General features: G+C 39.6%; 1 protein-coding gene across 2 annotated transcripts; it reads right to left on the reverse strand.

Annotated features, from left to right (window-relative positions):
- Nucleotides 1–955: 955 nt before the first annotated feature.
- LOC311236675 (myosin heavy chain, fast skeletal muscle-like) lies at nucleotides 956–18,082 on the reverse strand (the record flags this gene model as incomplete). 2 transcript variants are annotated; one of them, XM_084324390.1, is made up of 39 exons in its annotated part: nucleotides 956–976; nucleotides 1,092–1,223; nucleotides 1,324–1,419; nucleotides 1,541–1,645; nucleotides 1,755–1,925; nucleotides 2,066–2,191; nucleotides 2,284–2,487; nucleotides 2,668–2,976; nucleotides 3,129–3,253; nucleotides 3,369–3,534; nucleotides 3,624–3,807; nucleotides 3,900–4,096; nucleotides 4,192–4,310; nucleotides 4,385–4,511; nucleotides 4,597–4,986; nucleotides 6,603–6,693; nucleotides 6,827–6,972; nucleotides 7,907–8,083; nucleotides 8,172–8,414; nucleotides 8,518–8,773; nucleotides 8,866–9,002; nucleotides 10,136–10,259; nucleotides 10,342–10,459; nucleotides 10,575–10,662; nucleotides 10,753–10,823; nucleotides 11,036–11,336; nucleotides 11,436–11,606; nucleotides 12,537–12,686; nucleotides 12,896–13,014; nucleotides 15,664–15,802; nucleotides 16,336–16,439; nucleotides 16,560–16,658; nucleotides 16,739–16,802; nucleotides 16,890–16,982; nucleotides 17,071–17,176; nucleotides 17,272–17,299; nucleotides 17,388–17,544; nucleotides 17,642–17,785; nucleotides 17,894–18,082. In XM_084324390.1, the coding sequence occupies 39 exons, from the start codon at nucleotides 18,080–18,082 to the stop codon at nucleotides 956–958; spliced, it is 5,787 nt and encodes a 1,928-aa protein (XP_084180516.1). The 2 variants fall into 2 exon arrangements, with proteins under 2 accessions (XP_084180516.1, XP_084180515.1); XM_084324389.1 differs by having other exon boundaries at nucleotides 17,876–18,082.
- Nucleotides 18,083–27,034: the final 8,952 nt, after the last annotated feature.

Genomic DNA, 27,034 nt, shown 5'->3' on the forward strand with positions numbered 1-27,034 from the left:
GGTGCGCAGTTTTGCAATGTTTCTGAGGTGAAAGAAGCAGGTGCGTGTGAGTGTTTTGACATGTTTGTCTAGGTTCATGGCCTGGTCAAAGACAACACCCAGGTTTCTCAGGTGGGGACGTATGTTGTCTTTAAGGGACCCCAAGTGAGTGGCCACTCTAGCTGCAGTCTTTTCAGCTGCTACGATCAGCACCTACGTTTTATTTGCATTTAACTGGAGGAAGTTACTCCCCATCCAGCTCTCAATGCCGAGCAGGCACTCCTGGAGAAGGCTGAGTTTCTCCAAGTTGTCGGGTTTAAAAGAGCAGAGTAGTTGTATGTCGTCTGCGTAGCAGTGATATTTAATGCCGGTGAATTTGTTGATGAGGAGGCCTAGGGGAAGCATATAAATGGCAAAGAGGAGTGGTCCTAGCACCGATCCATGTGGTACCCCACATGAGAGAGGGGTGGGGTCAGATTTAAAAGGACCCACAGCCACCGAGAACGTTCTCTCCCTCAGATAAGAGGCGAACCAGTTTAGAGCGCTCCCAGAGATGCCCACCCACTCCCTGAGCCTGTCCAAAAGGATGTTGTGGTTGACCGTGTCAAACGCTGCGCTCAGGTCTAACAGGACCAGAACAGAGCATTCACCAGTATAGTTTGTTTATACTTCAGAAGTATGATATTAAAAACATGGTACCCAAAATGAATGGAAGCGAATGAGGAGCCTGACACCTGGGAGGAATGGGGGTGTTGCAGCCTTGGGGATGTTTTAAAAATATTATTGAATATATAATATAATATAATAATTTGTGCTTCACCAAGAAATTTGGTCAGCAGCCGCCACTGGTTTGGACATGGTAATGAAACAAAGGATAAACAAAATAATTTTTAAGCAACATTTATTGAAATACAGTAGATAATGTTGTCATATTACTGTACAATATATAATAATATAATTTTCCAGATTAGGAGGCTTATTCAGCAGCTTCTTTTCCCTGTAAAAGATGGAAATATTGAGACAATATCCAATGGAAAGTTTTGAGTCTTATCATACTTCATTATTCATACAATTCACTGTATGAATGTTCACAGATAACATATTCACATTACCTTGCCAGAGTCACGGGTCTTAGCTCTCAGCTTGTTGACCTGGGACTCAGCAATATCAGCACGCTCCTCAGCCTCCTCCAGCTCATTCTGAACCTTCCTGCACTTGGACAGGTGACCATTGGCCTGCTCCTCCTGTGGAAGTTTCATAGATCAGTATTACTTAGGAATACTAAGAGTAGAATGAAAAGCCTAAAGAAAGACAAGTAGAGCATTTTGACTTAAAAAAACATACCGCTTCCTCAGCCGTCCTCTTGTAGGTCTTAACCTTGAGCTGCAGCTTGTCGACAAGATCTTGCAGCCTGGCAACATTCTTCTTGTCCTCCTCAGTCTAATGGAAGCAAGGAATTCAAATGAATCAGCTAAATGCGGTAGCAATCGTTCAATATTTTCCTTCAGTCAAAAGAAACACTAATGATGACCAGCTTGTCATGCATGTGAACATGACATACCTGGTAGGTGAGTTCCTTCACTCTCCTCTCGTATTTGCGGACACCTTTAACAGCATCTACTCCACGTCTCTGCTCAGCCTCAACCTCTCCTTCCAGCTCACGTACCTTCAGAATTGAATAAAATATTAAGAATCAACTTTTCTCTGTAATTGTACAGATTACTACATTAGTTCAACAATATATATCTTGACAAGTGGCTATTATTTGATCTTACCCTGGATTCGAGTTTCTGGAGCTGCTTCTTGCCCCCCTTCATGGCCAGATTCTCAGCCTCATCCAGGCGGTGCTGCAGGTCCTTGACTGTGACTTCCAGGTTCTTCTTCATCCTCTCCAGGTGAGAGCTGGTGTCCTGCTCCTTCTTCAGCTCCTCAGCCATCATGGCAGCCTATAAGATAAATAATTTGTATTCACTAGAAATGTCATGAGAAAATGTTACATTGTTGACTGAAATGACATGAATAAACCAAATCGCCAGTGATGACCTTCTTGGCCATAAAGAAACTATCATATGAAATGTAAACCCACATCAGTGATTGCCTTCTTGGCCTTCTCCTCTGCATTCCTGGCTTCCTGAACACTGTCATCTACTTCACCCTGGACTTGGACCAGGTCAGTCTCAATCTTCTTCTTGGTGTTCAGAAGGCTGGTGTTCTAAAAAAAAAACAGATATACAGATAAGGGTGTCAAGGATGGCTCACACATAACCCAAAGAAACACATGATCAGATAATGTTGATTGTTTACCTGAGAGTGCAGCAGTCCAACACGCTCACTGGCGTCCACCAGTTCCTGCTCAGCCACTTTGCGGCCTCTTTCTGTCTGCTCCAGACCAGCTCTCAGCTCCTCGATCTCAGCCACCATGAGTCCATTTCTACGGTCAACCATGGCAGCCTGCTCCTTCAGGTCTTCCTGTGCTCTGAGAGCATCATCAAGGTGCAGTTGGGCATCCTGATGTTAAAATACATAGGTGACTGAAATGATCACAAAAGATCAGAATGTGGCTACATATAAACAACAATTAAGGGTGTGCCATACATATCAACCTTTCATATATTGGATCACTGATTAATAAGCATATAGACGACTATACTGTGACAGCGTAATACAAAAAAGTTCCTCATTCAGTACCTTGAGCTGTCCCTGAACATTCCTCAGCGACTTCTGGGCCTCAGCAGCCTGGCGGTTGGCATGACTTAGCTGGATCTCCATCTCATTCAGGTCTCCCTCCATCTTCTTCTTGATTCTCAGGGCATCATTCCTGCTCCTGACCTCAGAATCCAGAGTGCCCTGCATGGATTCAGTCACCCTCTGGCTGTTCCTCTTGATCTGCTCCATCTCCTCATCCTTCTCTGCCAGCTTCCTGTCAACCTCACCCTTAATCTGGTTCAGCTCCAGCTGGACACGCAGAATCTTGGACTCTTCATGTTCCAGAGTTCCCTAAAATACATCCAATATATAATCGTGGTTCACTTCCGAATATAATATTGGATATACTGCATACATACTACATTATTTGATTAACTGTAAAAACTACATTTACAAACAAAATAACATTATTATAATGTAGAGATATCTAAGATAATATTTACCTCAGCTTCCTCAAGGGCTGTCTGGATCTCTGATTTCTCAGTTTCCACTGTCTTCTTGGCCTTCTCCAGCTCATGGATGCTCTTTCCAGTCTCACCAATCTGTTCAGTCAGGTCTGATATCTCCTCTGTAGATGCCACAAAACAGGAATTAGAAATACTAAATGTCAGCCTTCCTAGCTAGTGTATTCATCTACATCTATCATGGTATTAAGTGACAGTTATTTTACTTAATGGACTCACGCTGCAGGTTCTTGTTCTCGCGTTTCAGGGTCTCCAGCTGATCCAGAGCCTCCTCATAGGAGTTCTTCATCTTGAATACCTCAGTGCTGAGAGAACGAGCCTCTTTCTGAGCTCCCTCCAGCTCTGCCTGGCCCTCCTCGAACTTCTGCTTCCACTCTGCCAGGACCTGCAAAGTCATAAATAAATGTAACCTAGTATTAGGAGGCTAACATTCTCAATACATGTCCTTAGTTAAAGTATTGCATATCAATGTACCTTGTCAAAGTTCCTCTGCTTCTTGTCAAGGTTGGCAGCCAGACCATTGGCCCTCTCCACATCAATCATGAGGTCCTCCACCTCACCCTGGAGTCTCTGTTTGGTCTTCTCCAGAGAGGCACACTTGGAGTTTACAGCCTCAATCTGCTCCTCAGCCTCCTGAAGGCGCTGGGCCAGCTTTTTCCTGGTGAACAATTATTAAATGTAACAATGTTATGAAATGTAATTAACTATGTTTGTTGAGATGGACAGTAAAAAAGAACAATATTGACTTACTTTGCCTCCTCAAGCTCCTCTGTGCGCTGGATAGCATCAGTTTCATACTTGGCCCTCCACTGGGCTACCTCACTGTTGGCCTTGGACATTCCACGCTGCAGCTCAGCCTTGGCCTCCTGCTCCTCCTCAAACTGCTCCCTCAGAAGGTCACAGTCATGGCGGGCTGATTGAACACCATGGGCAAGGGCATTCTTGGCCTAAAAAGGTTATTGAAATAAGTACAATTTAATTAGAGACAATAATAATTCAAAGAAAAAGATCTGTCATACATTTTTAAGAGGATTCTCCTCACCTTAACCTCCTCCTCAACCTGCCTCTTCAGCTCATCAATCTGCTGAGTGAAGGCCTGCTTGCCTCTGGTCAACTGGGAGACAAGGGCTTCTTTCTCTTCAAGCTGACGACCAAACTCACCTGGTTTTGAAATTTGATTTATTTTATATACATTTGAGTAAAAAATAAAGGCTAGAGTAAAAAAAGAACCTCACCATTCTCAGTCAGTAGTCTTGCTCTCTGACCGCTGATATCATTTATCTGGCGCACATTCTCGTCGCTTTTGGCCTTCAGTTCACTAAGTTGGTCCTCAAGGGTGCGGCTCATCTTCTCAAGATTTCCCTGTTAATCACATTGAATGGGTTGTGTAATTTTTTCAGACATGTGTTCTACACATGAATGTATATGTGTATGTAGATTAGTATACCTTGGCCTTAGCAACAGCTTCCATGTTGCTGGAGAGGTCATCAATTTCCATCTTGTATTCACTCTTCTCCTTCTCCAGCTTCTGCTTGACACGCTGGAGGTTGTCGATCTGCTCTCCCAGCTCTGCAACACTGTCAGCCTGCTTCTTGCGGAGAGCAGATGCGGTGGCTTCATGCTGCAGGGTGGACTCCTCAAGGTCACGACGCAGCTTCTGGAACTCAGCCTCACGCTTCTTGCTCATCTCAATCTGAGCGGCAGTGGCTCCACCAGCCTCCTCAAGCCTCTCACTGATCTCCTCCAGTTCCCTGGAGAGGTCAGCTCTCTGCTTCTCAACCTTGGCACGAGCAGCACGTTCAGCCTCAATCTCCTCCTCCAGCTCTTCAATACGGGCCTTTAATTGATTAAAAATTAATATGATAAATGATTGCAATTCATAAGTTTGACAATAGGTTAATTGAAGGAAAATGAAGGAGCAGCCAGGTGTAGCACCCATCACGAGATATTTCGGGTTATCAGCCCGCGGGTTGAATGCCCATCACGAGAATATTCGTTTTTTCTATTTTTTATTTTTTATTAGCGATCTGAATTCATATTTCATCAACCGAGTCTACCGTTGGTAAATCAGCCACCCCAGGCGCTCAGATGTGGAAAAAAGCGCCCCCTATCGTCTCCCAGATGGTAATTCACCCTTTTGGATTGGACTAAAAAAAAGCATGAGAAAAAAAAATCCGGAATCCACATTTTACTTCTCACGCATGTAACCGGAGCCGATCAGCTTCATTCTGGACCCTCAGCACAGCATGTAATATATGTTTTGCAGTATACGCGTGGGATCAATAAAAGGATCGATTTTTGGAATGGCGATCAGAAATTGGAATAATCCATTTGGATACCATCTGATCTCAGGTAAGGAATATATTTGACCAGTCTTAGGACAATCAGACCCGTTTTCACGGAAATATAAGCTTTTCCCCTATAATGTGATATGGCTGTTTGACTGTAAGAGCGATCAGGAACTGAGAGAATCGATTTTCAGCGCGCGGCACCAGCGTGCACACGTACACATATACTATCGATAATCTAGCATTTATTTGAAAACGATTCATCAATAGGCCGAAAAATGACAACGTTCTAGAATATTACAGTACATGGCGATTATCATGGAATCTTAAATTTTTTTGTGAAAACGAGGGCTTTTCAAAATGCTATAAAACGGAAAACGAACCGATAAAAAAACAATCTGCTTCGACAATGTGACTGGTAATGAGTCATTGATAATGCGACGGGCAGATTAGACACATAGCCATAATTTAAAACATAGATTAGGCGATATTAATGCTAACATTGCAGTGGATGGTGGGCATTCAAGCACTATAAATGTGCACCCCCTGCTGGGCACTGAAAGTGTTAATGTCACAACACACAGGTGTCACATATTACACTCTGCACAAAGGGCATTTCAATTGTAACTCCATCAAATAATATAATTTCCACAAAAACCTGGAAATTGTCTTTTTGACGTTGGAAAATTAAATCATAGTGATATCTCTGTTTTCCTGGCAATACCTGAAGATCTAACTAATGTATGGAACACAATTTTGTCATAAACATTCGGTTCCTACTGTATGCAATGGACATTTTCTTTTATTGTTAATGTTCCAGCAAACAACTACACATTTTGCCTTGGTGGTTTTGGACTGGGACATAGCATCATAACAAAATTATTTGTACCAACACTGTTGTATGGCAATAATAAAGTATCTTGTATCTTGCCTAGACTTAGATTGTGGCGCTCTCTTGTTACTGAATGTCATTGCAAGGGTAAAGTACAATTGAAAATCAATAGTAATCAGTTCTGTTGTAAATTTGGGAATTTATTCAGAACAGCAACTACTTATTGGCACTACTTTGGTGGATTTAATTAATAAATGCCATACTCTCATGCAATCAGAATCGAATGTTTGGTGAATATGTTGTATGGAAGAAGTAAAATATAATCGTACTCACCTGAAGCTCCTTGATCTTCTTCTGAAGCTGAGCACCCAGGGACTGCTCATCTTCAATCTTGCTAAGCAGCTGGGCAGTTTCAAAGTCCTTCCTATAAGATTCATAAGAAAAAACAGTATAGTCATATATCTGAGTGTATCTACAGTACCTCATCTTCACACACAGTATATTATTTCATGCATGAGAAAATATACAGTATATAAGTGAAACCCAATCTATATTACTTCTTGATCTTCTCGTCAGACTGCTGCTTGTCATTCTCTAGATCCATGATGGATTCTTGAGCCAGTTTCAGGTCACCTTCAAGCTTCCTCTTGGTTCTCTCAAGGTCCATGCGGAGCTTCTTCTCTTGCTCCAGAGAACCTTCAAGCTGTGAATTTAAGTTTAGAAATGGGTCAACAATAGGATTTTTAGATGCAACCAAGCAGCTAGTAGGGCCTATACGTTTGCCTATCGGTTGGACCGTCCCAAAATGTAAATAAATAGTTTGCCAAGACATAATGATAGATATTGGTGTGTCAACCCATCACATCACATTTCATACCAGTTGATCAGATCGTGGCCAAATATTCAAAGATAAACACTGTACATCTGATTGACACTAGACTTTGTGCTCATCCAAGCTATCCTTTTTCTACAACTTCACCAGTAGGATGACCCATGTCTGCCATATTGCATTTTGTGCCATTTAGAATCGTTCCACTACTCCTCCAAGCCTGACTATTCACCTGATTCTCACAACGCTTGCTGTGTGGCATCTAGCACAGCTTCTTGAAATGTGTATTTCTGAAAGTTTCTAGGTCTTTCTGTATGATGGCTACTCCTAATCGAATTTGGAAAAATGCATTGTAAACAGGAAGTGACACCACACTTGACACACATGCTTGCTCCATGATAGTAAAGAGATATCCAAAGGTTTGTTGGTTTGAATCGTCACATGATGGTGATATTCAGATCAATCATATAATAGACATTATTACATTTGCCACAAAGATTTTCTCACTCTAAATATCACACCAATCACCCAGATGGTGGCGCTAATGTTCAACATGGAAAAGCAATACATTGTACACTCCAGAGTCCGTTCGACATAGGACTTTGTACATATATCCTGATATCATTAGTCTACAACACTGGTCCGCCAATTACATAATTGCATAAAGATAATGGCCAGTGTTCAGGTTAAAGCATTTCCAGGCAGCAAGAAACTGTAAATGTAACATTTCCTGATGACAAATTGGTGACAGCTCATCTAAAATGTCCTGCTTGTTTTCTTCAACATTTTGATAGAACTCATAACTCACATCATCCACTTGCTGCTCAAGCTTGGTCTTGGCCTTGGTCAGAGTGTTGACTTTGTCTTCCTCTGCTTGCAGGTCATCAAGAGTCTGCTGATGTGCCTCTTGGAGGGCTTTCTTCTCCTTTGTCAGCTTACCAACACTCTCATCCTGAGCGGCCATCTCCTCAGTCAGGTTCTTCACCTGAATAAGGAAAACAAATCATGTTATCAAAAATGAATGATCATCTTGTTATTGTTTGATCATTTAGCTAGAGAGAATACTTATTAACCTTATTCTCAGTGGCATGTTTCTCCTTCTCCACTTTGGCCAAGGTGAGCTCCAGGTCATCAATGTCCTTCTTGAGCTCAGAGCATTCATCCTCCAGTTTCCTCTTCTTGGCAGTCAGCTCACCATTCATTTCCTCCTCATCTTCCAGTCTCTCAGTTGTCTCTTTGAGTTTGGCCTCAAGCTGGATCTTACTCTTGATAAGTCCCTCACATCTCTCCTCAGCATCTGACAGATTATCTGATTCCTAGGGCACAATACAAATGATAATATTATTCTCTATATGACAAAAACAGCAAGACAGTTTATAATTTACATCAACAGTTTCTAGACAGTTGAAGTCTACTTACAGATGCCGCTAGCAGCGACAGATCATTCTTCTCTTGGAGAAGAGACACCATCTTCATCTCCAGCTCCTTCTTCTTAGCCAGAGCAGTAGCCAGGTCTGTCGTCATCTTCTCATAGTTCTCCTTCATGTTAGCGAGCTCCTTCTCAGTCTCAGCAGAGACAAGAAGAGGCTTGATCTTGTAGTAAACCTTCATCCATGGCCAGTGTTTGACATTCATGAATGAGCGGATGTTGTATTGGATAGTATAAACAGCTTCCCTGTGAAAAAATAGTTGCTGTTATATAATAAATTCATTTTAGCATGTTTTTAACATAACAATGTATTTAGAATGTGGCTGTTTTCAACATGCCTTCTCGCCGTCATCTTCACAAACTCCCTCCTCATGAGGAAACCACGGCAAAGAGACTGAGTCATTCTGACCAGACTAGCCAGCTTCTCATCTCTCATCTCTTCAAGGACACCCAGCAGACCAGCTTTGAAGAACACCTGAATAAGAGACAAGATAAATGACATATTCATATATGATTTTGTTGGTTTTTATTCATGGGATAATGCCAGCATTTTTTAATAAAACTCAGGCATGGATTTTTCATAGATGACATTATCAATGAAACAGCTATCATGTGATTCCTTTCCCTACCTATAGATGCCATTCCCTTCATAATAATCTCCAACAATGTAAAAAAAATCCAATTTAGGATAATCCAAACTTAGGTTGCGTTCACACCTAAGTTTGTTTGAAATTGTCTGAATCAAAAGTGAAATTTTAATTATTTTGGCAGCTTGTATTATTTTGCTTTTGTTTCATATTGCCAATTATTTTGAATGCTAATGAACCTATATAATAGTGTGATCTCCACAGTTCTGAGCAACATTTTTTTTCAATCCATCTTTCCCAGCCTTCACCCTCTTTTCTTGACCCTCCAATCACCACTGTTGCTTTCCTCTGACACGTTTTTTTTGGTGATTACTTATACAATACTGTGATCTGAATTATGCATGCAAGGTTTAGTATCACAGCATTATATGGCTATTTTAATAATATAATAACATTGTGATTAGTGTATATTTGGAAATACATGGAAAACTGTCCAATCAGCTTATTATGTTCAGTTTTTCAGGTATATTTTTCAGATTGCTTTCACACATCAAACAAACCACTCCAGGGTTTCCTTGGAAGCAGACTGAGACCACCTCAAACAGGTGGACCAGGATGCGGTTGTTTGCACCCGAGTTCGATTCCGGTGTTCACACCAACTCAAATGAATCAAGGGGGTAAATTATCCAGCATTCCATTCAACTGGACTAAACAAAACTGGTGTGATTGCCCTTGGTCTGGTTACATAATTTATGAGGCATAAATTGTAAAGCACTTTGGTTAAAAGCGCTATATAATTGCAGTTCATTTACTAGGGCTGTACCCGACTCACAAATGTCTTAGTCTAATTGGATTCGGCATGTAAATACGACGATTTGTTTTATATATTAAGACAATAATTTATATGTAATTATCTGGTCCAGTATATCAGGTTATACTGGACACCCTCCATACAGTCAGTATTGAGACTTATCTCAGGCCATGCTATCAAATTAAGTTCAACATTTAGTATTTTCTTTACCTTAGTGTGCCCAAACTTGTAATCTTCGTGTTCCACATCAATTGAACCAAGCAGCTTCTCAGAGGCCTTCTTGTTGTCCATGAACTGACCATCAGGGATGACACTGGCATTCAGTATTTTGTACCTTTTGTGAAAGAGTTCATGGTCATGTTCAGCACTTTAGTTGTAGTTGTACGTTTCAAAGTGTGTTGAGAGTTAATGGATACCTCTGCTTGAAGTCAGCATAGATAATTCTGCTGGGGAATCCCTTTCTGCAGATTCTGATACCCTCCAGTACACCATTACACCTCAGCTGGTGGATAACCAGGAAGTTCTGCATCAAACCTACAGAGAAGATTTTTTCATGATTATTACGACAATGTAATGACCCATTACCACTACACTACACTAAATCACTAAAGCACATCATAATAAGACACAAACATTATGTTAACTGTACCTGGAGTCTTTGACTCATTGGGAATCAGGCAACGCACAAAGTGAGGATGGGTGGCCCTCAAGTTGGTCATCAGCTTGCCCAAATTCTCCTGTAGATACATATCAAAACCATGAAAACCATGAAAAGCTAATATTTGTATTTAATTCCAAAAAGTCACAGTGTTGTTGTTAGATCTTACCCTGAACTGGGAGGACACAGTCTGCATGGAGCCACCCTTCTTCTTGCCTCCCTTCTTTGCGCCACCAGTCTCTATTGATTTGATAATACATTTTCAGTTTATAGATTCAACATTATTATCTAAATCGAATTATGCTGGTTGTTGGACAATGTAATTTAATTGATAGTATTGAAAATACATGTTGTATGACAGAGGGTACTTAGAAGTTGAGATAATTGTCTCTTAGACCAAAGTGAGAATTTTAATAATCACACTTAAAAGTTAATTTCTCATAATGACGTACCTTCAACTACAGCAGGATACAGTACAGGCAGCAGTTTAACGGAAGACTTCTGGTAAAGCTGCATCACCGAATCATTCAATGGATCCTTGTTCTTGTCCAGCCATCCAGTGACGTTGTAATCCACAGTTCCAGCATAGTGGACCATGGAGAAGTGGGCCTCAGCCTTGCCCTTGCCGGGTTTAGGCTTCTCAAATGCTATGTTCTTGCCCATATGTTGGTCATACAGCTTGTTCTTGAAGCTCGAGTCAGAAGCCTTGGGGAACATGCACTCCTCTTCAAGGATGGAGAAGATGCCCATGGGCTATATAAAAGTGGAAAAGAGATATACAGATCATTTAGACACACCTTGTGGCATTCTAAGGAATATTTTAATAAGTCACAACGTTATGGTGTAGCCTACCTTCTCAATGAGCTCAATGCAGGCAGCCAAGTCCATGCCGAAGTCAATGAACTCCCAGATAATACCCTCTTTCTTGTACTCCTCTTGCTCCAGGACAAACATGGTGTGGTTGAAGAACTGTTGCAGTTTCTCATTGGTGAAGTTGATGCAAAGCTGCTCCATGCTGTTGTACTGTCAGTGGGGGGAAATATATTAGCCTAATCTCCTACAGTACTTGAGGAAATGTCTTTCCATGAAATTAGGCAGTCCATATATTGCTATTAGTGCTGTCAGGCGATTAAAAAAATTATCTAATTAATTACAGGATTTGTAATTAATTAATCCAATTAATCGCATTTTAATCGCATAACCATTTTATGCCTGATATTCTATATTCTATAATAATATTTCAAATTGCATGTGTCCGGATGGCAGAATTCAGTACTGTATCTACAAAACCGTCTGTTTAATCATCATCCATCTATTAATTTGCTTAGATTTTTCAGGTCTGGTCAATTTGAGTATGGTGTTATTCACAGTCAAAGATAACATTTCTTTTATTGATATTCTCATTTGGTTCATAACAATTTACTCAAAATAATATGTTCATTCAATCAATCACCATGCAGATTGATTGAATGAAAACTTTATTAACAGATTGCAGAATGGGTACAATACAGTACAGCTCAATACACACAATTGTTAAGTGGATGCAGACCAGATAAAGACTTTCGTCTTGTTTACATCAGGGTCCCCCGTTTTCAATTCATAATGAATTGTAACTAAGGGTGCAACTTGCACCGTGCAATCCATTCTTTGTGGATCTAGCCCACAGTATTTCTGACACTGGGAATACATTCCCTGAGATCCCATAGATGTCACTAGAATCAGATACCAAGAACTTGCAAATGGACCATATTAAAAAAGAAGTCTGTAAATGTGTATTCTACGTTCTTATGGAATGAATGAGATACAAAAAAAATATAATTAAATATAATTTCTTTTATTATTTTTGTAATTAATTTCGAGTTCATTTTCATAACGCGATAATTTGCTGTGTAATTAATTAATCTAATTAATGTGATAAACTGACAGGCCTAATTGCTATAATTGCATACTTACATCAAAGATCTCAAAACCAGCAATGTCCAGCACACCAATGTAAGACGATCTTGGCATCTTTGTGTCCAGCTGCTGGTTGATACGGATGACCATCCACAAGAACATCCTCTCATAGATGGACTTGGCCAGGGCCATAACAGAGTTATAGACCTAAAAAAAGTGATTTGATTTAATTAAAATGCATGTATCTACATACATTAGCACTCCAATGCTGTCAGTCTGCCACTTGCACACACTCTCCAAAATGTTTCTTTGAAAATTCTGTTAATAGTGTATACAGGAAAATGTGAAGCAACATATTTGCTGTGACCTGTGTGTGAAATACATAGAAGGGGAAGGATGTAATGTATCTTGCTCACCTGAGGCACAGTCTGTCCCTTGGTGACATACTCATTTCCGACCTTCACTCTGGGGTAGCACAGACCCTTGATCATGTCAGCAGAGTTAATGCCCAAAAGGTAGGCGATTTTGTCAGCCTCTGAAATTTGTATAAAACACATTCAGGAGAAATATCCAGGAATATTGGATTCACTATTCATGCCATAGTGTCACACTAGCATAGCAGAGAGACAAAATAATGCCATAGAGTTACACTAGCATAGCAAAGAGACAGCATAAGGCCACAGTCACACTAGCATAGCAAAGAGACAAAATAATGCCATAGACTTACACTAGCATAGCAAAGAGACAGCATAATGCCATAGTTTCACTATCATAGTAAAAAGACATAATAATGCCATAGAGTTACACTAGCATAGCAAAGAGACAAAATAATGCCATAGAGTTACACTAACATAGCCAAGAGACAGTATAATGCCATAGATTTACCCACCCCTCAGTCACATCGAGTCCTGCATATCAGAACTACAAACCTGGCTGACCCACAACCTCCTTAAACTCAACAGCGACAAGACAGAACTTTTCATCATCGGCACCAAAACCACCCTCAGCAGATCCGGACCCATCACACTCACCATTAATGACGCAACCATCACCCCATACCCCCTAGTTCGCAACCTCTGCGCCATCCTGGACCCCACCCTCTCATTCGACCCCCATGTCCGCACCATCGTCAAAACGTCCTACTTTCACCTTCGCAACATAGCCAAAATTAGACACTGCCTCTCCCCCCCTGCCGCTGAATCCCTCATACCCTCCCGCCTCGACTACTGCAACTCCCTCCTCACTGGCATCACCTCCCGCTCTCTCCATAAACTTCAGATGGTCCAAAATTCAGCTGCCCGCCTCCTCACCAACACCCGGCCGGTCCCATCACCACATGACTCCTCCACTCTCTGCACTGGCTCCCGATCAAGGAATGCATAAACTTCAAAATACTACTCCTCTCCTTCAAAGCCCTCCATAGACTGGTCCCCCCCCGCCCCTTCGTGTCTGACCTCCTTCTCCCTTACCGCCCCACCCATTCCCTCCGGTCCTCTTCCACTGCTTCCCTCACTGTCCCGTCATCCAAACTCAAAAGTTTTGGTGACAAAAGGCCTTTGCTTTTTGGACAGGCTGCTTTTGTATATAAGAATTTGTTCTTAATTGCTTGCCTGGATAAATAAAGGTTAAATAATTTTTTTTTATTTCAGGAGCTGCACCCCGACTTTGGAACACCCTCCATCAGACTGTCAGAGACTCTCCCTCACTCTCCACCTTTAAATCCCGACTCAAAACCTACCTGTTCTCCCAAGCATACAACCTTCCCTACCCATAACCACCCTCCTCCAACCTGATTGTTCCCCTACTGGACTTATTTTGTTACGTGTTACCCGTGGTTTTATGGCTTGCGTATTCATACTGTTGCTTATTCCATGTGGTTCTTTGTTCCTCTGTTCATTTGTTTTGCTTATTGTCAGCATCTTTGGGTTGTTGAAAAGCGTTATATAAATAAAATGTATTATTATTATTATTATTATTATTATTATTATTATTATTATTATTATTATTATTATTATTATTATTATTATTATTATTATTATTATTATTATTATTATTATTATTATTATTATTATTATTATTATTATTATTATTATTATTATTATTATTATTATTATTATTATTATTATTATTATTATTATTATTATTATTATTATTATTATTATTATTATTATTATTATTATTATTATTATTATTATTATTATTATTATTATTATTATTATTATTATTATTATTATTATTATTATTATTATTATTATTATTATTATTATTATTATTATTATTATTATTATTATTATTATTATTATTATTATTATTATTATTATTATTATTATTATTATTATTATTATTATTATTATTATTATTAGTTACACTAGCATAGCAAAAAGACAGCATAATGCCATAGTGTTTCACTAGCATAGTAAAGAGACAGCATACTGATATAGGGGTACACTAGCATAGCAAAGGGATAGCATAATGCCTAGGGTTCAGCATAGAACAGAGACAGCATGATGCCATAGAGTTACACTAGCAAAGCAAAATATGGAATTTAATACTTATAAAAACAGAGCCCAAGGCAAATGTGCCTGTGTGAAAGTCAGGATTGTATCACTGAAAATGTTTTCTTCCAAAAATGCTGCATGATAGGCCTACTTGATCAAACGATCATATATTGTTATTTTAGAACAAGATGAAAAAAATTACCACAATGGATTGTGAATGTATGTTTTTGAGGTATAAGCAGCATCCTCCAATAATTTCCCAATCTGAACCCATTTATCATGACCAGGCTGAACACTTTCACTCGACTTAACAGAGTGTAATTTTGTATCTTGCCTCACATGTATTCCATTGGAGTTACGGCTAATTCTAAAAAGTTTGTAAATGTTTCCTTCCTTCGATTAAACTATAGTTTTTTACAATATTAAGTCAATAACCTGATAGAAAGCATGGTTTGTGTTTCAGTCAAACGTTTACTGTAAACATATACTGTGAGTTCAAAAAGTAGATTTATCATGTTTTTTGAAGGTCTAACTAGACTTAAATAAGTCCACAGAGAAGCTGCAGTGTATGTTTCTCAACACTAAATCTATCAGTGAGATTTTGCGATGCATGATTATACAGTAAATGATGGGAAGCAACATAAGGGCTGGTTTGAAAAATAGTGAACCTATGTTTTAATACTCACCCTCTGTGCCATCAGCCTCAGCCTGCTCCTCACGCTGCTTCTGCTTGAACTTCAAGTTGCCATGGTGAAGCACAGCACCAGTCAGCTTCCAGATATAATTCTTCTCATCAGCATTGAAGCCCAGAACGTCAATAGCATCCTGTATGAAAAGAGGTTGAAATAAGTAAAAGAAAAAAATATATAAGAATGTCAACCACATTGTCACACAAGTGACCAAGAGCTTTATTGTGGACTAGGGGGTTAAAGGCACACTTGTAGAGCAAGGAAAGATGGATATGTCAGCAATGTTTCTTGTCAATTAGAATTGTGGTGTGGAAATGACCTTCGAAATTTAAGCTCCATTAGTGCTTCCTTCAGGCCAACTAGGTTTTTTTATTCAAATGTTTTGTATAAGTGGATAAGCGATCATTGCTGTTGCTTTAATGCAATGTATTGACTTGCTTTTCATCTTGAAAATTCATGCTAACTATTTACTTCCCAGATGGTTCTTCTGTGTAACAAACCATCTGACGGGTCAAGTTAATTCATAGTAACACATCTCTATCATTTACCATCTTATGGCAATTTGAGAAACTGCATAATATATGTAATTATTCTTAAATTAACATTTAAACATATAAAATAATATAATAAGTTGGAACATCTGTAGGTAGATTACTACACATCACTCACATCAGTGGCATCCAACTCCACTTTGTCATCAATGCTGGCCACAGTGATATGACCCTGACTGCACATGGGGAAGTCATAGGGGTTGCTGGTGATGAGACACATTTCTGGTGTGGAAACACATAGAATCAAATAAGTTAGAATGGATCTGCTTCCGTCAAATGATTATGGACCATTGTTGTTGACAATTAAGATTAGTTATATCAGTTATCAGTTATTCAGCTCACCAATCAGCTCAGGCTTGTGGTTGGTCATCATCTGGTAGAAGATGTGGTAGCCTCTCTCATCTGGAAGCTGAAAGCTCACTCTGGACTTCTCCAGCAGATCTATGAGGTTTGGTCATAATAAATATCTAGCCTACTAATAATGTCACTTGTTTAATTTGGTAAGTAAATGTTATACTTACATGTTTCAATATCAGCACTCGACAGTTTGCCAGTTGGGAGGAAGTGGATTCTGATGAATTTACCCTTTTCAGAAGAACACAACAGTGTTATTATTGTTTAACCAAGTAATGCCCAAGTTATATTTGATAGAAAATAAAAGATTCAACTTACAAAGCGAGAGGAGTTGTCATTCCTCACGGTCTTTGCGTTACCATAACTCTCCAGCAAGGGATTGGCTGCAATGATCTGATCCTCCAGTGAGCCCTATAGTTACATTTTCACATTTTAACAATCCACTCTTTGTTCAAATGTCTGTGGTTTCCATTTTCAGTATATTCTCTCAGTATTTTACCTGGATCTTTGATTCTTTCTTCTTCTCTCCACCTCCCACTGCGATTGTGGCAAAGTACTGGATGACACGCTTGGTGTTCACAGTCTTTCCGGCACCAGATTCTCCACTGTGTATAGATAATTGAATTAAGAGAAACTCACAAACTAATTGCAATAATTTTGATTATATTGATATTTTTTATTAACAATATGAGAAACCTACGTGATAAGAACAGACTGGTTCTCCCTATCTGTGAAAGGTAAAGCAAATACATATTTATTATCTGTTTAACCAAACCAAAAATAATAATTCATAGGATTTTCATGACCAGGACATACCAGTAAGCATGAACTGAAAGGCGTTGTCAGAGACAGAGAAGATGTGGGGTGGGGCCTCCATACGCTTCTTGCCTCTGTAGGCATTTACGACCTCCTGGTCGTACACTGGGAGCCACTTGTAGGGGTTCACAGTGGCACAGAACAGCCCAGAGTAGGTCTGAAGGGGAATAGAGATTCAAGAATATTTACAGTAGGCTATCTTAAGGGTCATTATTTAATATTGCACCTTTGACTCATATTTGAGAATATCTTACATAGATCATCCATGCGGCATAACGCTCTTTGAGGTTATACAACACAGAGGCTTCATTGAGATGGGTCATCATGGCCATGTCCTCAATTTTGTCATACTTGGGAGGGTTCATAGGGTGAACATCATCCTCCTTAACGGTTCTCTCCTGAAATACAGAAACACAATTTCAGTTTGCCGACTCATCTGCAAGTTGTATTGCTTTGAATTCTGTATGAAACACTTCAGCCTACTTTACCTCCTGAGTGTCATGCACTTTTACAGTGACTTTGGCACCGTCTTTACTTAGGATGGTACATTTGAGGTACAGCTCCTCCTTATCAGCCACGTAAGCAGCAGACTTAGCATCAAAGGGTGAGGTCTGAGCCGCAAGCCTCTCAGCCTCTGGCTTACGAAGGTAAATGGAGGCCTTGCCATAAGCGGCCATCTCTGCGTCCGTACTCATGGTGGCGGCTTCATGTTGACAGACAAAAATTATTTGTAGATTAAGGTGGATGCGAGCACAACTCAAACTATTTTAAACAATCTCTTACCGGGTGCACAGTCTTGAAGAATACAATAATAGAAAGAACTACCAGTACTCAAGCTCATGCTGCCCATGCAATACAATTATTACAAGGACATTTTCCGTGTGTGCTGGTAGTTCCTTCCATAATTGACAGACAAAAATAAACCATGTTATCTTATGTTTATATATTTTTAGATGCGAAACACCTCATAGACTCACTCACCCACTCACTCATGAAGACAATAAAGTATACCTTTTAAAGGGGAACTATCTTATAAATGGCCTTTTTCCAGTGTTTAGCATTGTTTTCTAGCAATGTGGGTTTGTATCAATGGGGTCTATGTCTCTAATTCTCATTTTCGTGCATTCCTCCAGTTCAGATGTCACCAGATCCTCCTCCGCTGAACTAAGTCATTCTGAAACTTACGCGTACCTCTGACGTAGAAGAATTCTCATCTGCATAGTTACGCCCCCTCTATGGTTGTTACCCACACTCAACCATTATTGATTGCAGTATGCAAGCAAATGCGTGGAATTGAAATTTAACAGTGAGTTAGCATTGGGTTAGCATTTAAAAACGTTATGAGCAAAACGGGCAAGATATGTTCAGTTGTGCTGTTCCTGACTGCCAAGCAGCGAATATGGCCTGGCATTCATTTCCTGATGATGTCGTGATCCGCCAGCAATGGGCCAAATGCTGTCCCAAACTGCTCGGAGTCGGGTGTGTACCGCACACTTTTGCAAGGAGGACATTGAGAATCAAGGACTTTATAATGCTGGGATGATTTCCAGCATATTACTAAAGAAGGGAGCTGTACCGAGTATTCGGGACCCGAAAGAAAATATCGAATCAGTAAGTACAAATGTCGTAATTAGCCAGCTAACGTTAGCTATCTTAGCTCTGTTTATTATGGCAAGAAAATCTAATGTGTATGTGTGTGTGTGTTAGACAGAGTGAGAGAGCTTTGTTTTTGCAGCGCCCACCGGCACCTTCCCGGGACATGGGTTGCCAGACTGACCCCCCAAATAGGATATCTGTTGGCACCCAGCTCTCGAAGAAAATTCTTCAGACACATGTCAAAAGTCGAGTGTATAAGACGTGCATGCAATATAACGTTATGCTTCTCTTTACGTTGGGCATACTACCTAATTTGCCAGAAGAAACTAGCGTTATAGCTCGCTATCGAGTCTTAAATCATGCAGGTGGGTGTCTGTCACTTAAATCGCATTGCTTGAAATCTTGAAGTGCAGAAAGTGGTGCTTTAGAGTACTTGATTAGAAATACAAAACAATGAATTTCTTTGAAACCTTACAGATATGTTCCATAGACTCACAGGAATTGTGTAAAATTGCCAAATAGAGAAAGATATAGTCAAATAGTTCCCCTTTAATGTCAAAATTATTTGCATCTTTAACATCATAAACTTTGTCCTTGTTCATTTTACTTTGAACCGATCAAACTAAAACTCAATTCAGCAGTACATTGGATGTGATCTCATGATGCCCAGTTTTTGGCAAGAGATAACTATATTGCATGCAGTGTATTGGTAAATCAGCCACATCTTCCCTATAACAAAAATAAATGTTAGTCTTGTTTTCTATTGTAGTATATTATTGAAAGACTAATTTTAAGTTCTACAAGCTACACTAGGACCAAATTATGGATGTGGAAACAAAACTAAATTCACCCTGAACCACCACTGGTGTAAAAATGGCAGAAGACTATTGGAGAAATAGTGGCAGGTTGTAGGATGTTCTTATCTTACCTTGTTCTACTACCCGATCACAGAAGAACTTTTCACAATCTACAACCCTGCATGAGAGAAGAATCATGTATATGTTACATTATTTGAAGGATGGAAGGTATACCAAATATGGTATGGATATTTACTATACAGCCATCCATGATATATACATAATATACATACTGTATACATACATACTGTATGGTTGCAAAACAAATCCTTTCACAGTATCTAAAGACAAACAATATATAAATGTTTATGATATAGCACTATGATAATTGCATTCAAAGATAAAGACATAAATATGTCATGTCACATAGTAATTTGTACTGGAAAACAATATACTGTAAAATAACATCATACAGTCAAAACTATAAGACAAATATAGTGATATGATTAGTCAACATGTATTTGACTTGATGTTTATTTATCTCGAACATTTCAACCATAAAACAAACACACATTTGTAATAACCAAAAAGAACAAAACCTAAATAAAAAATTAAATAACAATAAATAAAATACAATAATCAGCATAGCTCAAGACAATGGTTTTATTTTCGAGAAGGGACAGAATGAATGTATCTGGTCCTGCCCCTTCCTTACAATATCATATTAATATGTAATAAGTTATCTATCAATATAAAAAAAATATATATACCTATCCACTACAGCAACAGATAAATAAATAATTACAAAAATACTAGTTCACGTTATTTTCAAGCTCCTCTAAATTATACGTATCCAATAATTCCTGTTTATATCTGCATAGTACTTGTTTTTATTGCTACATCAAGGCCATTCCAAATGGATACCCCACAAAATGAGATGCACTTGCTTTTGAGAGTTGTACGGACAATAGGCTGTTTTAAATTCAATTTCCCTCTTAGTATAGCACTGAAGCATCTCCCCATGCAATACCTTCACTGAATGGCAGCTGAAGCATCAGTGTCACTTACCACAAGCTGGAACAGATCTCCACTCCCCTACCTCCATCTCTCTCAACTGTCTTATATAGAGCTCACTCTGCAAGTCATGCAAAAACTAAATATGGGCATCTCCTCAAATGGTTTTTGTTCTATATTTGCTTTTTTCATCACCACCCACTTTTGTGGTGCTGTATCATGTCCCTTTGTACTAGGTATTTCTATATCTGCCTGTGTATTTCATTCACTGTCTGTGAAGAAATACTTATCATGAGACTTATAATGCTTAGATCCAACAGAACTCTCAAATGCTGACTTCATACACAACATGTATAATTGTGTCATATTTGAAATCCAGCCAATTTAATATTGTATGAATAATTAATAATATTGCTAAATATTATTATCAACAAGATGACAAGAATGTGTTGTCATAATACAAGTTGAATAATTGTTATACATAATCAGATATAATATATCCTAATATATAACAACATATACTATGGTATCATAATCACATTGACATCTACATACAACTCTATTAATAAACCAAGGGTGCTCACAACATTGCAACCATAACTTGGAGTGCATTTCTTGGCAATGCTCCGAGACATAAAATCTTTATGGCTTCAGCCAATTCACAGTGGGTGTAATGTTGCATGTATTTATAATCTGTTTGGGATGTCCATTTCTACATTTTCAGCTTATGTTTTTTTTCCATAAAAGTTATACAGTTTCCTTTCATATTCATAAATAAACTAAATTAACAAAATAGTAAAACCCAAGCCAAGAATATATTTGTTTGCATAACCATTAGTGCATGAAGCCCTACTGCTTCTATTATTACGCCTTTGACATTTGCCATGTCCATCGTTGTCAGAATTAACACACAGAGGTAGAGGTGTCTATTTTAGGTTTGCCTGGTTTAATTGTGTAATAATGCATCTAAAACCTCAATCCTGCATTGTATTGTATACATCTTTTTTTTTCAGGACAACCTGGGCCCTCATTCATCAACGTGTTCTACGCACAGATCTGTGCTTACCCTGTGCGTACGATCATTTCTAAGCAAAGAGTGGGATTCATCAATTTCGATTTGAACTTGACTCCGTGCTTACATCTACGCACAGGTCAGACCAGGCGTACCTGGCGCCCAGTGGTAGAATATATTATTACAACAAGGAAATGAGCTTCTGTGCATAATAACACTGGCATGTTCTGTACGAACCGTAGTTCATTATAGTTCATTGTAAAATAGCAACAGTAGTGTAATTATGGTCAAAACCCTATAAATAGCATTTGGAATAATAGATCTTTCTCTCAGAATGAATGCAGCATGGTTTATATAGCGTTATTGGAATATACGGGGTGTAGGCTACTGACTGACTGCGCTCCGCGTAGCTTGATTGATTGATTGATTGAAAAGTTTATTAACAGATTGCAGAATGGGTACAGTACAGTACAGCTCAGTACATACAATTGTTAATTGGGGATGCAGACCAACTTTCGTCTTGTTTACATCAGGGTCCCCCATTTTCAATTCATCATAAATCATGAAGCTCAACTTGTTATTATTTTGCGCAGACCGCAGAAACACGGGAACGTTTTGATTATATTTAAAAGGCTTTACGTTAAACGAAACAAGTGGAATTTCGAAGCTGTAAGCAGAATACAAGTCATATGAATATAGTGTTCTTCCCCCTTTTTACTGTATAAGAAAGAATAGAAAACGCATTGCAATGACACCAGATAGTGGACAGACTATGTATATGATGGGATTCAAGTTCGTGTTTTTGTTGATCATAGGCATGCTGTCAGAGTATGATATCAGAACATTTGTCGTCACAGATCATGTCCTAATAGAACATAGGCTATGGCATGGATCGTGATATTGTGTGGACTGTTATTATTACTGTCTGTACCGGTACCACCCATTGTGACAACAGCCTTGTGAGTCCCGCACACAAACATGATGGAATTCAAGTTCATGTATTGAAAGGCAGGCTACATCTTACATGCAGTGAGATTCATTGCTACCCAATACTGACATCAAAATAGATTGTAGTATGCCTCTAGAAATCATATGCAGCAGGTAGAAAATTGACGGGAGATCCATCGCGATTTGGAATAAAATTGAGGAGAACTTTAATCCCTGGGTATTAATCAAACAACACGGGAAAAGGCAGTCATATTCCAGCGCGGTATTTATTAGTGTTTGCGCTGCCCAGGCAGCAATGGTTAATAGATATCATATCCGACATCACCGTAAGTGTACACGTCTGTCAGCCTGTCTCATGACACGCTTCCCTCGGCTTAGTCCATTTTTCCACATTTCATGGGTGTATTCCATTACCGTATATGGTTAATCGGGGCGTTTCTGGTATGCAAATACGTGAAAGCGTGCACGAGCCGCGGCGCAGAGCCAAGGTGGGATTCATCATGACAGGTGTGCATAGAGCCTGCGTACGCACGTGTGATGAATCCCGACTTCCCTGTGCGTACACTAGTTCTACATTCCGTGCTTACGTGTGGAAATAGAACATGTTCTACGCACACATTGATGAATGAGGGCCCTGGGCTATCTGAATATATATGCTTCAGTTTTGTCAGATCAAGGTATACATGAGTTATACCACTATATATACATATCAAATATATACAAATATATATCAAATAATTGTATTGAAAAAAAACATAGAGAACAATAAAGAACTAGATATTTGTCTCCAAAGATGTATTCTATCAAGACCTCAACTCACCCCACCTTCCTTACACACAATTAAATGGTACCATCCTTGCTGAAGGCAAATGGGCTTTTACTTTTCATTTTATATTGAATAATTGTATCGTTTTAGACTCAGAAAACTAGTATTTACAGTTTATTTTCTTTCAATCAAGTAAGGAATTTGTGTACTTGATTCACCAGTTTCCTATTCACATACATTTTCATTTACAGTAAGCCCTTTATCAGGGCCGGACTGGGGAAATAATTCATACCGGGAGATATAGCGCGAAATATAGCCCCAATCAGGCCACTTTTTAAGCGGGGGGTCTGGGGGTCCCCCACCAGGACATTTTTTGTTACAAAGACTTAATTTCCTGCATTCTGGTGAATTTTAGTGCATGTGAATCACAAACTAATGAGCCAACAATTGCTTAGTACAATGTACTGTTATGGACCTCAAATAAAACTGTTGTGGCACTAGCAATGCTACTCTCTCCACCTTCAAAAAGAAAAAAGCAAGAGCACAACATATTTTTCTATTTACTATTATAATACAGTTAACCACTCTCTCTTTGTAAGGGCCTTTCTTTTTCTTTGTTTTATCCCTCTCTCCTCCACCCTTTCTCTTTCTTCCACTGTCCATCTTGACATCAACGTTAATTGACTTTCGCTCTACTCTACTCTGATGCATAAATAATAAAATAATGTATGACTGAAGTGATGGAGACCATGTTTGAAGGCAAACAAAAGCAAATCCTCCTCAGATAGCACAGCAACCAGAATAACTGAAATACTGGCTGATGATTTCATTAAACAGCTTTGTGATAGAATAAAAAAAATGCACAGTGCATTTCCATAGCTGTGGATGAGTCCACTGACACCACTGAGAATGCTCAGTTCAAGTTCAAGTTCAAGTTCTTTAATAGTTGTCATACAGAAGTACAGAATACTTTCATACAAAATGCTTCTTACTGTTACGCTCCAGAGACTGTGCTAGACAAGATAGTATCAAATAACATAATAACATAATATAGCATGAATTTAGAAGAAGAAAAATGAGGTCACAGTGTTCGGTATAGACATATGTACAATGTTCTGAGTTACCATATAATATACAATACACAATACTATGCAGTGTACTAATGTACAGTACTATCTAGTGCAAAGCAGAAATGGGATGAGGTACAATTTTAGGTACAATTTACAGTAAGGTGTACGAGTTGTAGTGCAATCCTTCATCCATACATATAAAGTGTGGGGAGTGGGTGCTACAGTGTGTTTGTTTAAAGTGGGTGTGTGCTATAAAGTGTGTGGAGTGGGTGCTACAGTGTGTTTGTTTAAAGTGAGTGTGTGCGTGTGGATGTGTGTGCTATGTGCGTTTGGTGGTTGTTGTTGTGTAGTGTTCATTCATTGTTCGTTTAGCAGCCTGATGGCCTGGGGATAGAAGCTTCTTCTGAGTCTTTCTGTGCTCGCCTTGAGACTCCGGTATCGCTTGCCTGACCGCAGCAGTTCAAAGAGGCAGTTGTTCGGGTGACTGGAGTCTTTAATGATTCTCTTAGCCTTGCCCTTGCAACGCTTGTAGTAAATGTTCTGGAGGGTGGGGAGCCCCCCTCCAATTGTGCGTTCGGCTGAACGTGTCACTCTTTGTAGTCTGCTTCGGTCTTGTGCAGTGCTATTCCCAAACCAGGAGGTGATGTTGCCGGTCAAGATGCTCTCTATTGTACATGAGTAGAAGTTCTTAAGGATCTTCTGGCTGACTTGGAACTTCCTTAGGCGCCTGAGGAAGTAGAGGCGTTGTCGTGCCTTCTTCACAACACTGTCAATGTGTGTGGTCCATGTCAAGTCCTCGGATATGTAGGCTCCGAGGTACTTAAAGCTGTTGACTCTCTCAACCGGTGCCCCGTCGATGCTGAGGGGGCTGTAGTCCTTGACCCCCGACCTCCTGAAGTCCACAATCATCTCCTTTGTTTTGCTGACGTTCAGGGAGAGGCTGTTTTCCTGGCACCATCCCGCCAGGACCTTGACCTCTTCCAGGTAGGCCCTCTCGTCGTTGGCAGAGATCAGGCCCACCACCACTGTGTCGTCAGCAAATTTGATGATTGTATTGCTACAGTTGCTGGTGTTTGTGAGGTTTTATGATGAGGCAAAGGGGTAGTTTGTTGATGTATTAATACATTTTTGGAATACTTGAAACCCTTTTTTTGTGGAATATTTGATGCGGCCCAGCCTCACCCAGACTCTACCTCCAGCGGCCCCCAGGTAAATTGAGTTTGAGACCCCTGCTCTACTGTATCTCTCCCGAGTCCCTCACTACTTGGCTCATTGCCTGGCTGTTATTCTGCATCCGAGTGCCGTCTGCCATTCCATTCGCCGCCTCCGCTGTCAATCAGTTGTATCGCCTGGTCCTGCCTCCACCAATCACAAGCGGCAGCACGGCTCCATTGTGTGTGTGTGATCCACGTGAGGGAGAGATAGTTCTCCAACTCTGTCGCAGACAGTGAAATCCTGGTTGTTCCCCACCCACCTAGGTTATCTAACTATCGCGCCGCGCCGCAGCCACAACTAGAAACAATGGCCTGGCAAAAAAAAAATTAAAAAATTATAATAAAAAAAATAATATATATATATATATATATTTTTTTTTCACATTTTTCACACTGTGTCCTCATAGACTAAGAAATTATCCCAGTTCACGGCTGGTAACCCTGCCTCCTCATCATGTAATGATAGAACACTTGTCCAGGCGATGCTGCAGGCTCTTGAATGTGCCCTCAAAGTTCAGTGAAACCCTCACTGTACCCCCCTCTGTGCTTGTTGTGGGCTCATGGTTCTCTGTGTTGCCTTGCCTGAAGCCAAGACCTGATGCTACCCTGGTGTCAAGCGGGTGTCAAGCTAATGGATTTAATTACTATCATCACACCACTGATCTGTGAACACCCTTCAGCTTACACAGCCATAATTCATGTCGGAGCAAATTACATCAAACTATGTGAATCTGAACAGCTAAAGGATGACTTTAAGACACTCATTGACACTACAGTACTTTGGCAAAAGATGCATTATCTCTGGTCCCTTCTCCTCCCCTCGCTACTGGAACGTAATGTTAAGTAGAATCCGTAGGCATCACACCTGGCTGAAAGGCTACTGCTGTTCCCTGGGCAGACCATTTGTTGAAAATGTATGGCTTTCTGGGCAAGAGATGACCTTTTCTCAACGGATGGTCTACATCAAAACAGAGCAGGTTCTTGTATCCTTTTTTATCAATTTCTTTTTTCAAAAACAAACAGAACATTGATGACAACAATAACTACAATAATGACAAGACAACAAAAATAACAAACACAGACCCAAAACCAGACAAAAAAACGAATCCAAAATACTAAATATACCCAGTCCCCCCCTTACACTTATTTTCCTTCTAATCCCTATTGTTAGCCTCATACGACAGCCGCCCAAGTCATCCTCCAAGACTGTTGGAAAGTCAGTCACAACAA

The sequence above is a fragment of the Notolepis coatsorum genome (assembly GCF_963971535.1).
Source record: "Notolepis coatsorum genome assembly, chromosome: 11".
NCBI classification, from domain to species: Eukaryota; Metazoa; Chordata; class Actinopteri; order Aulopiformes; family Paralepididae; genus Notolepis; species Notolepis coatsorum.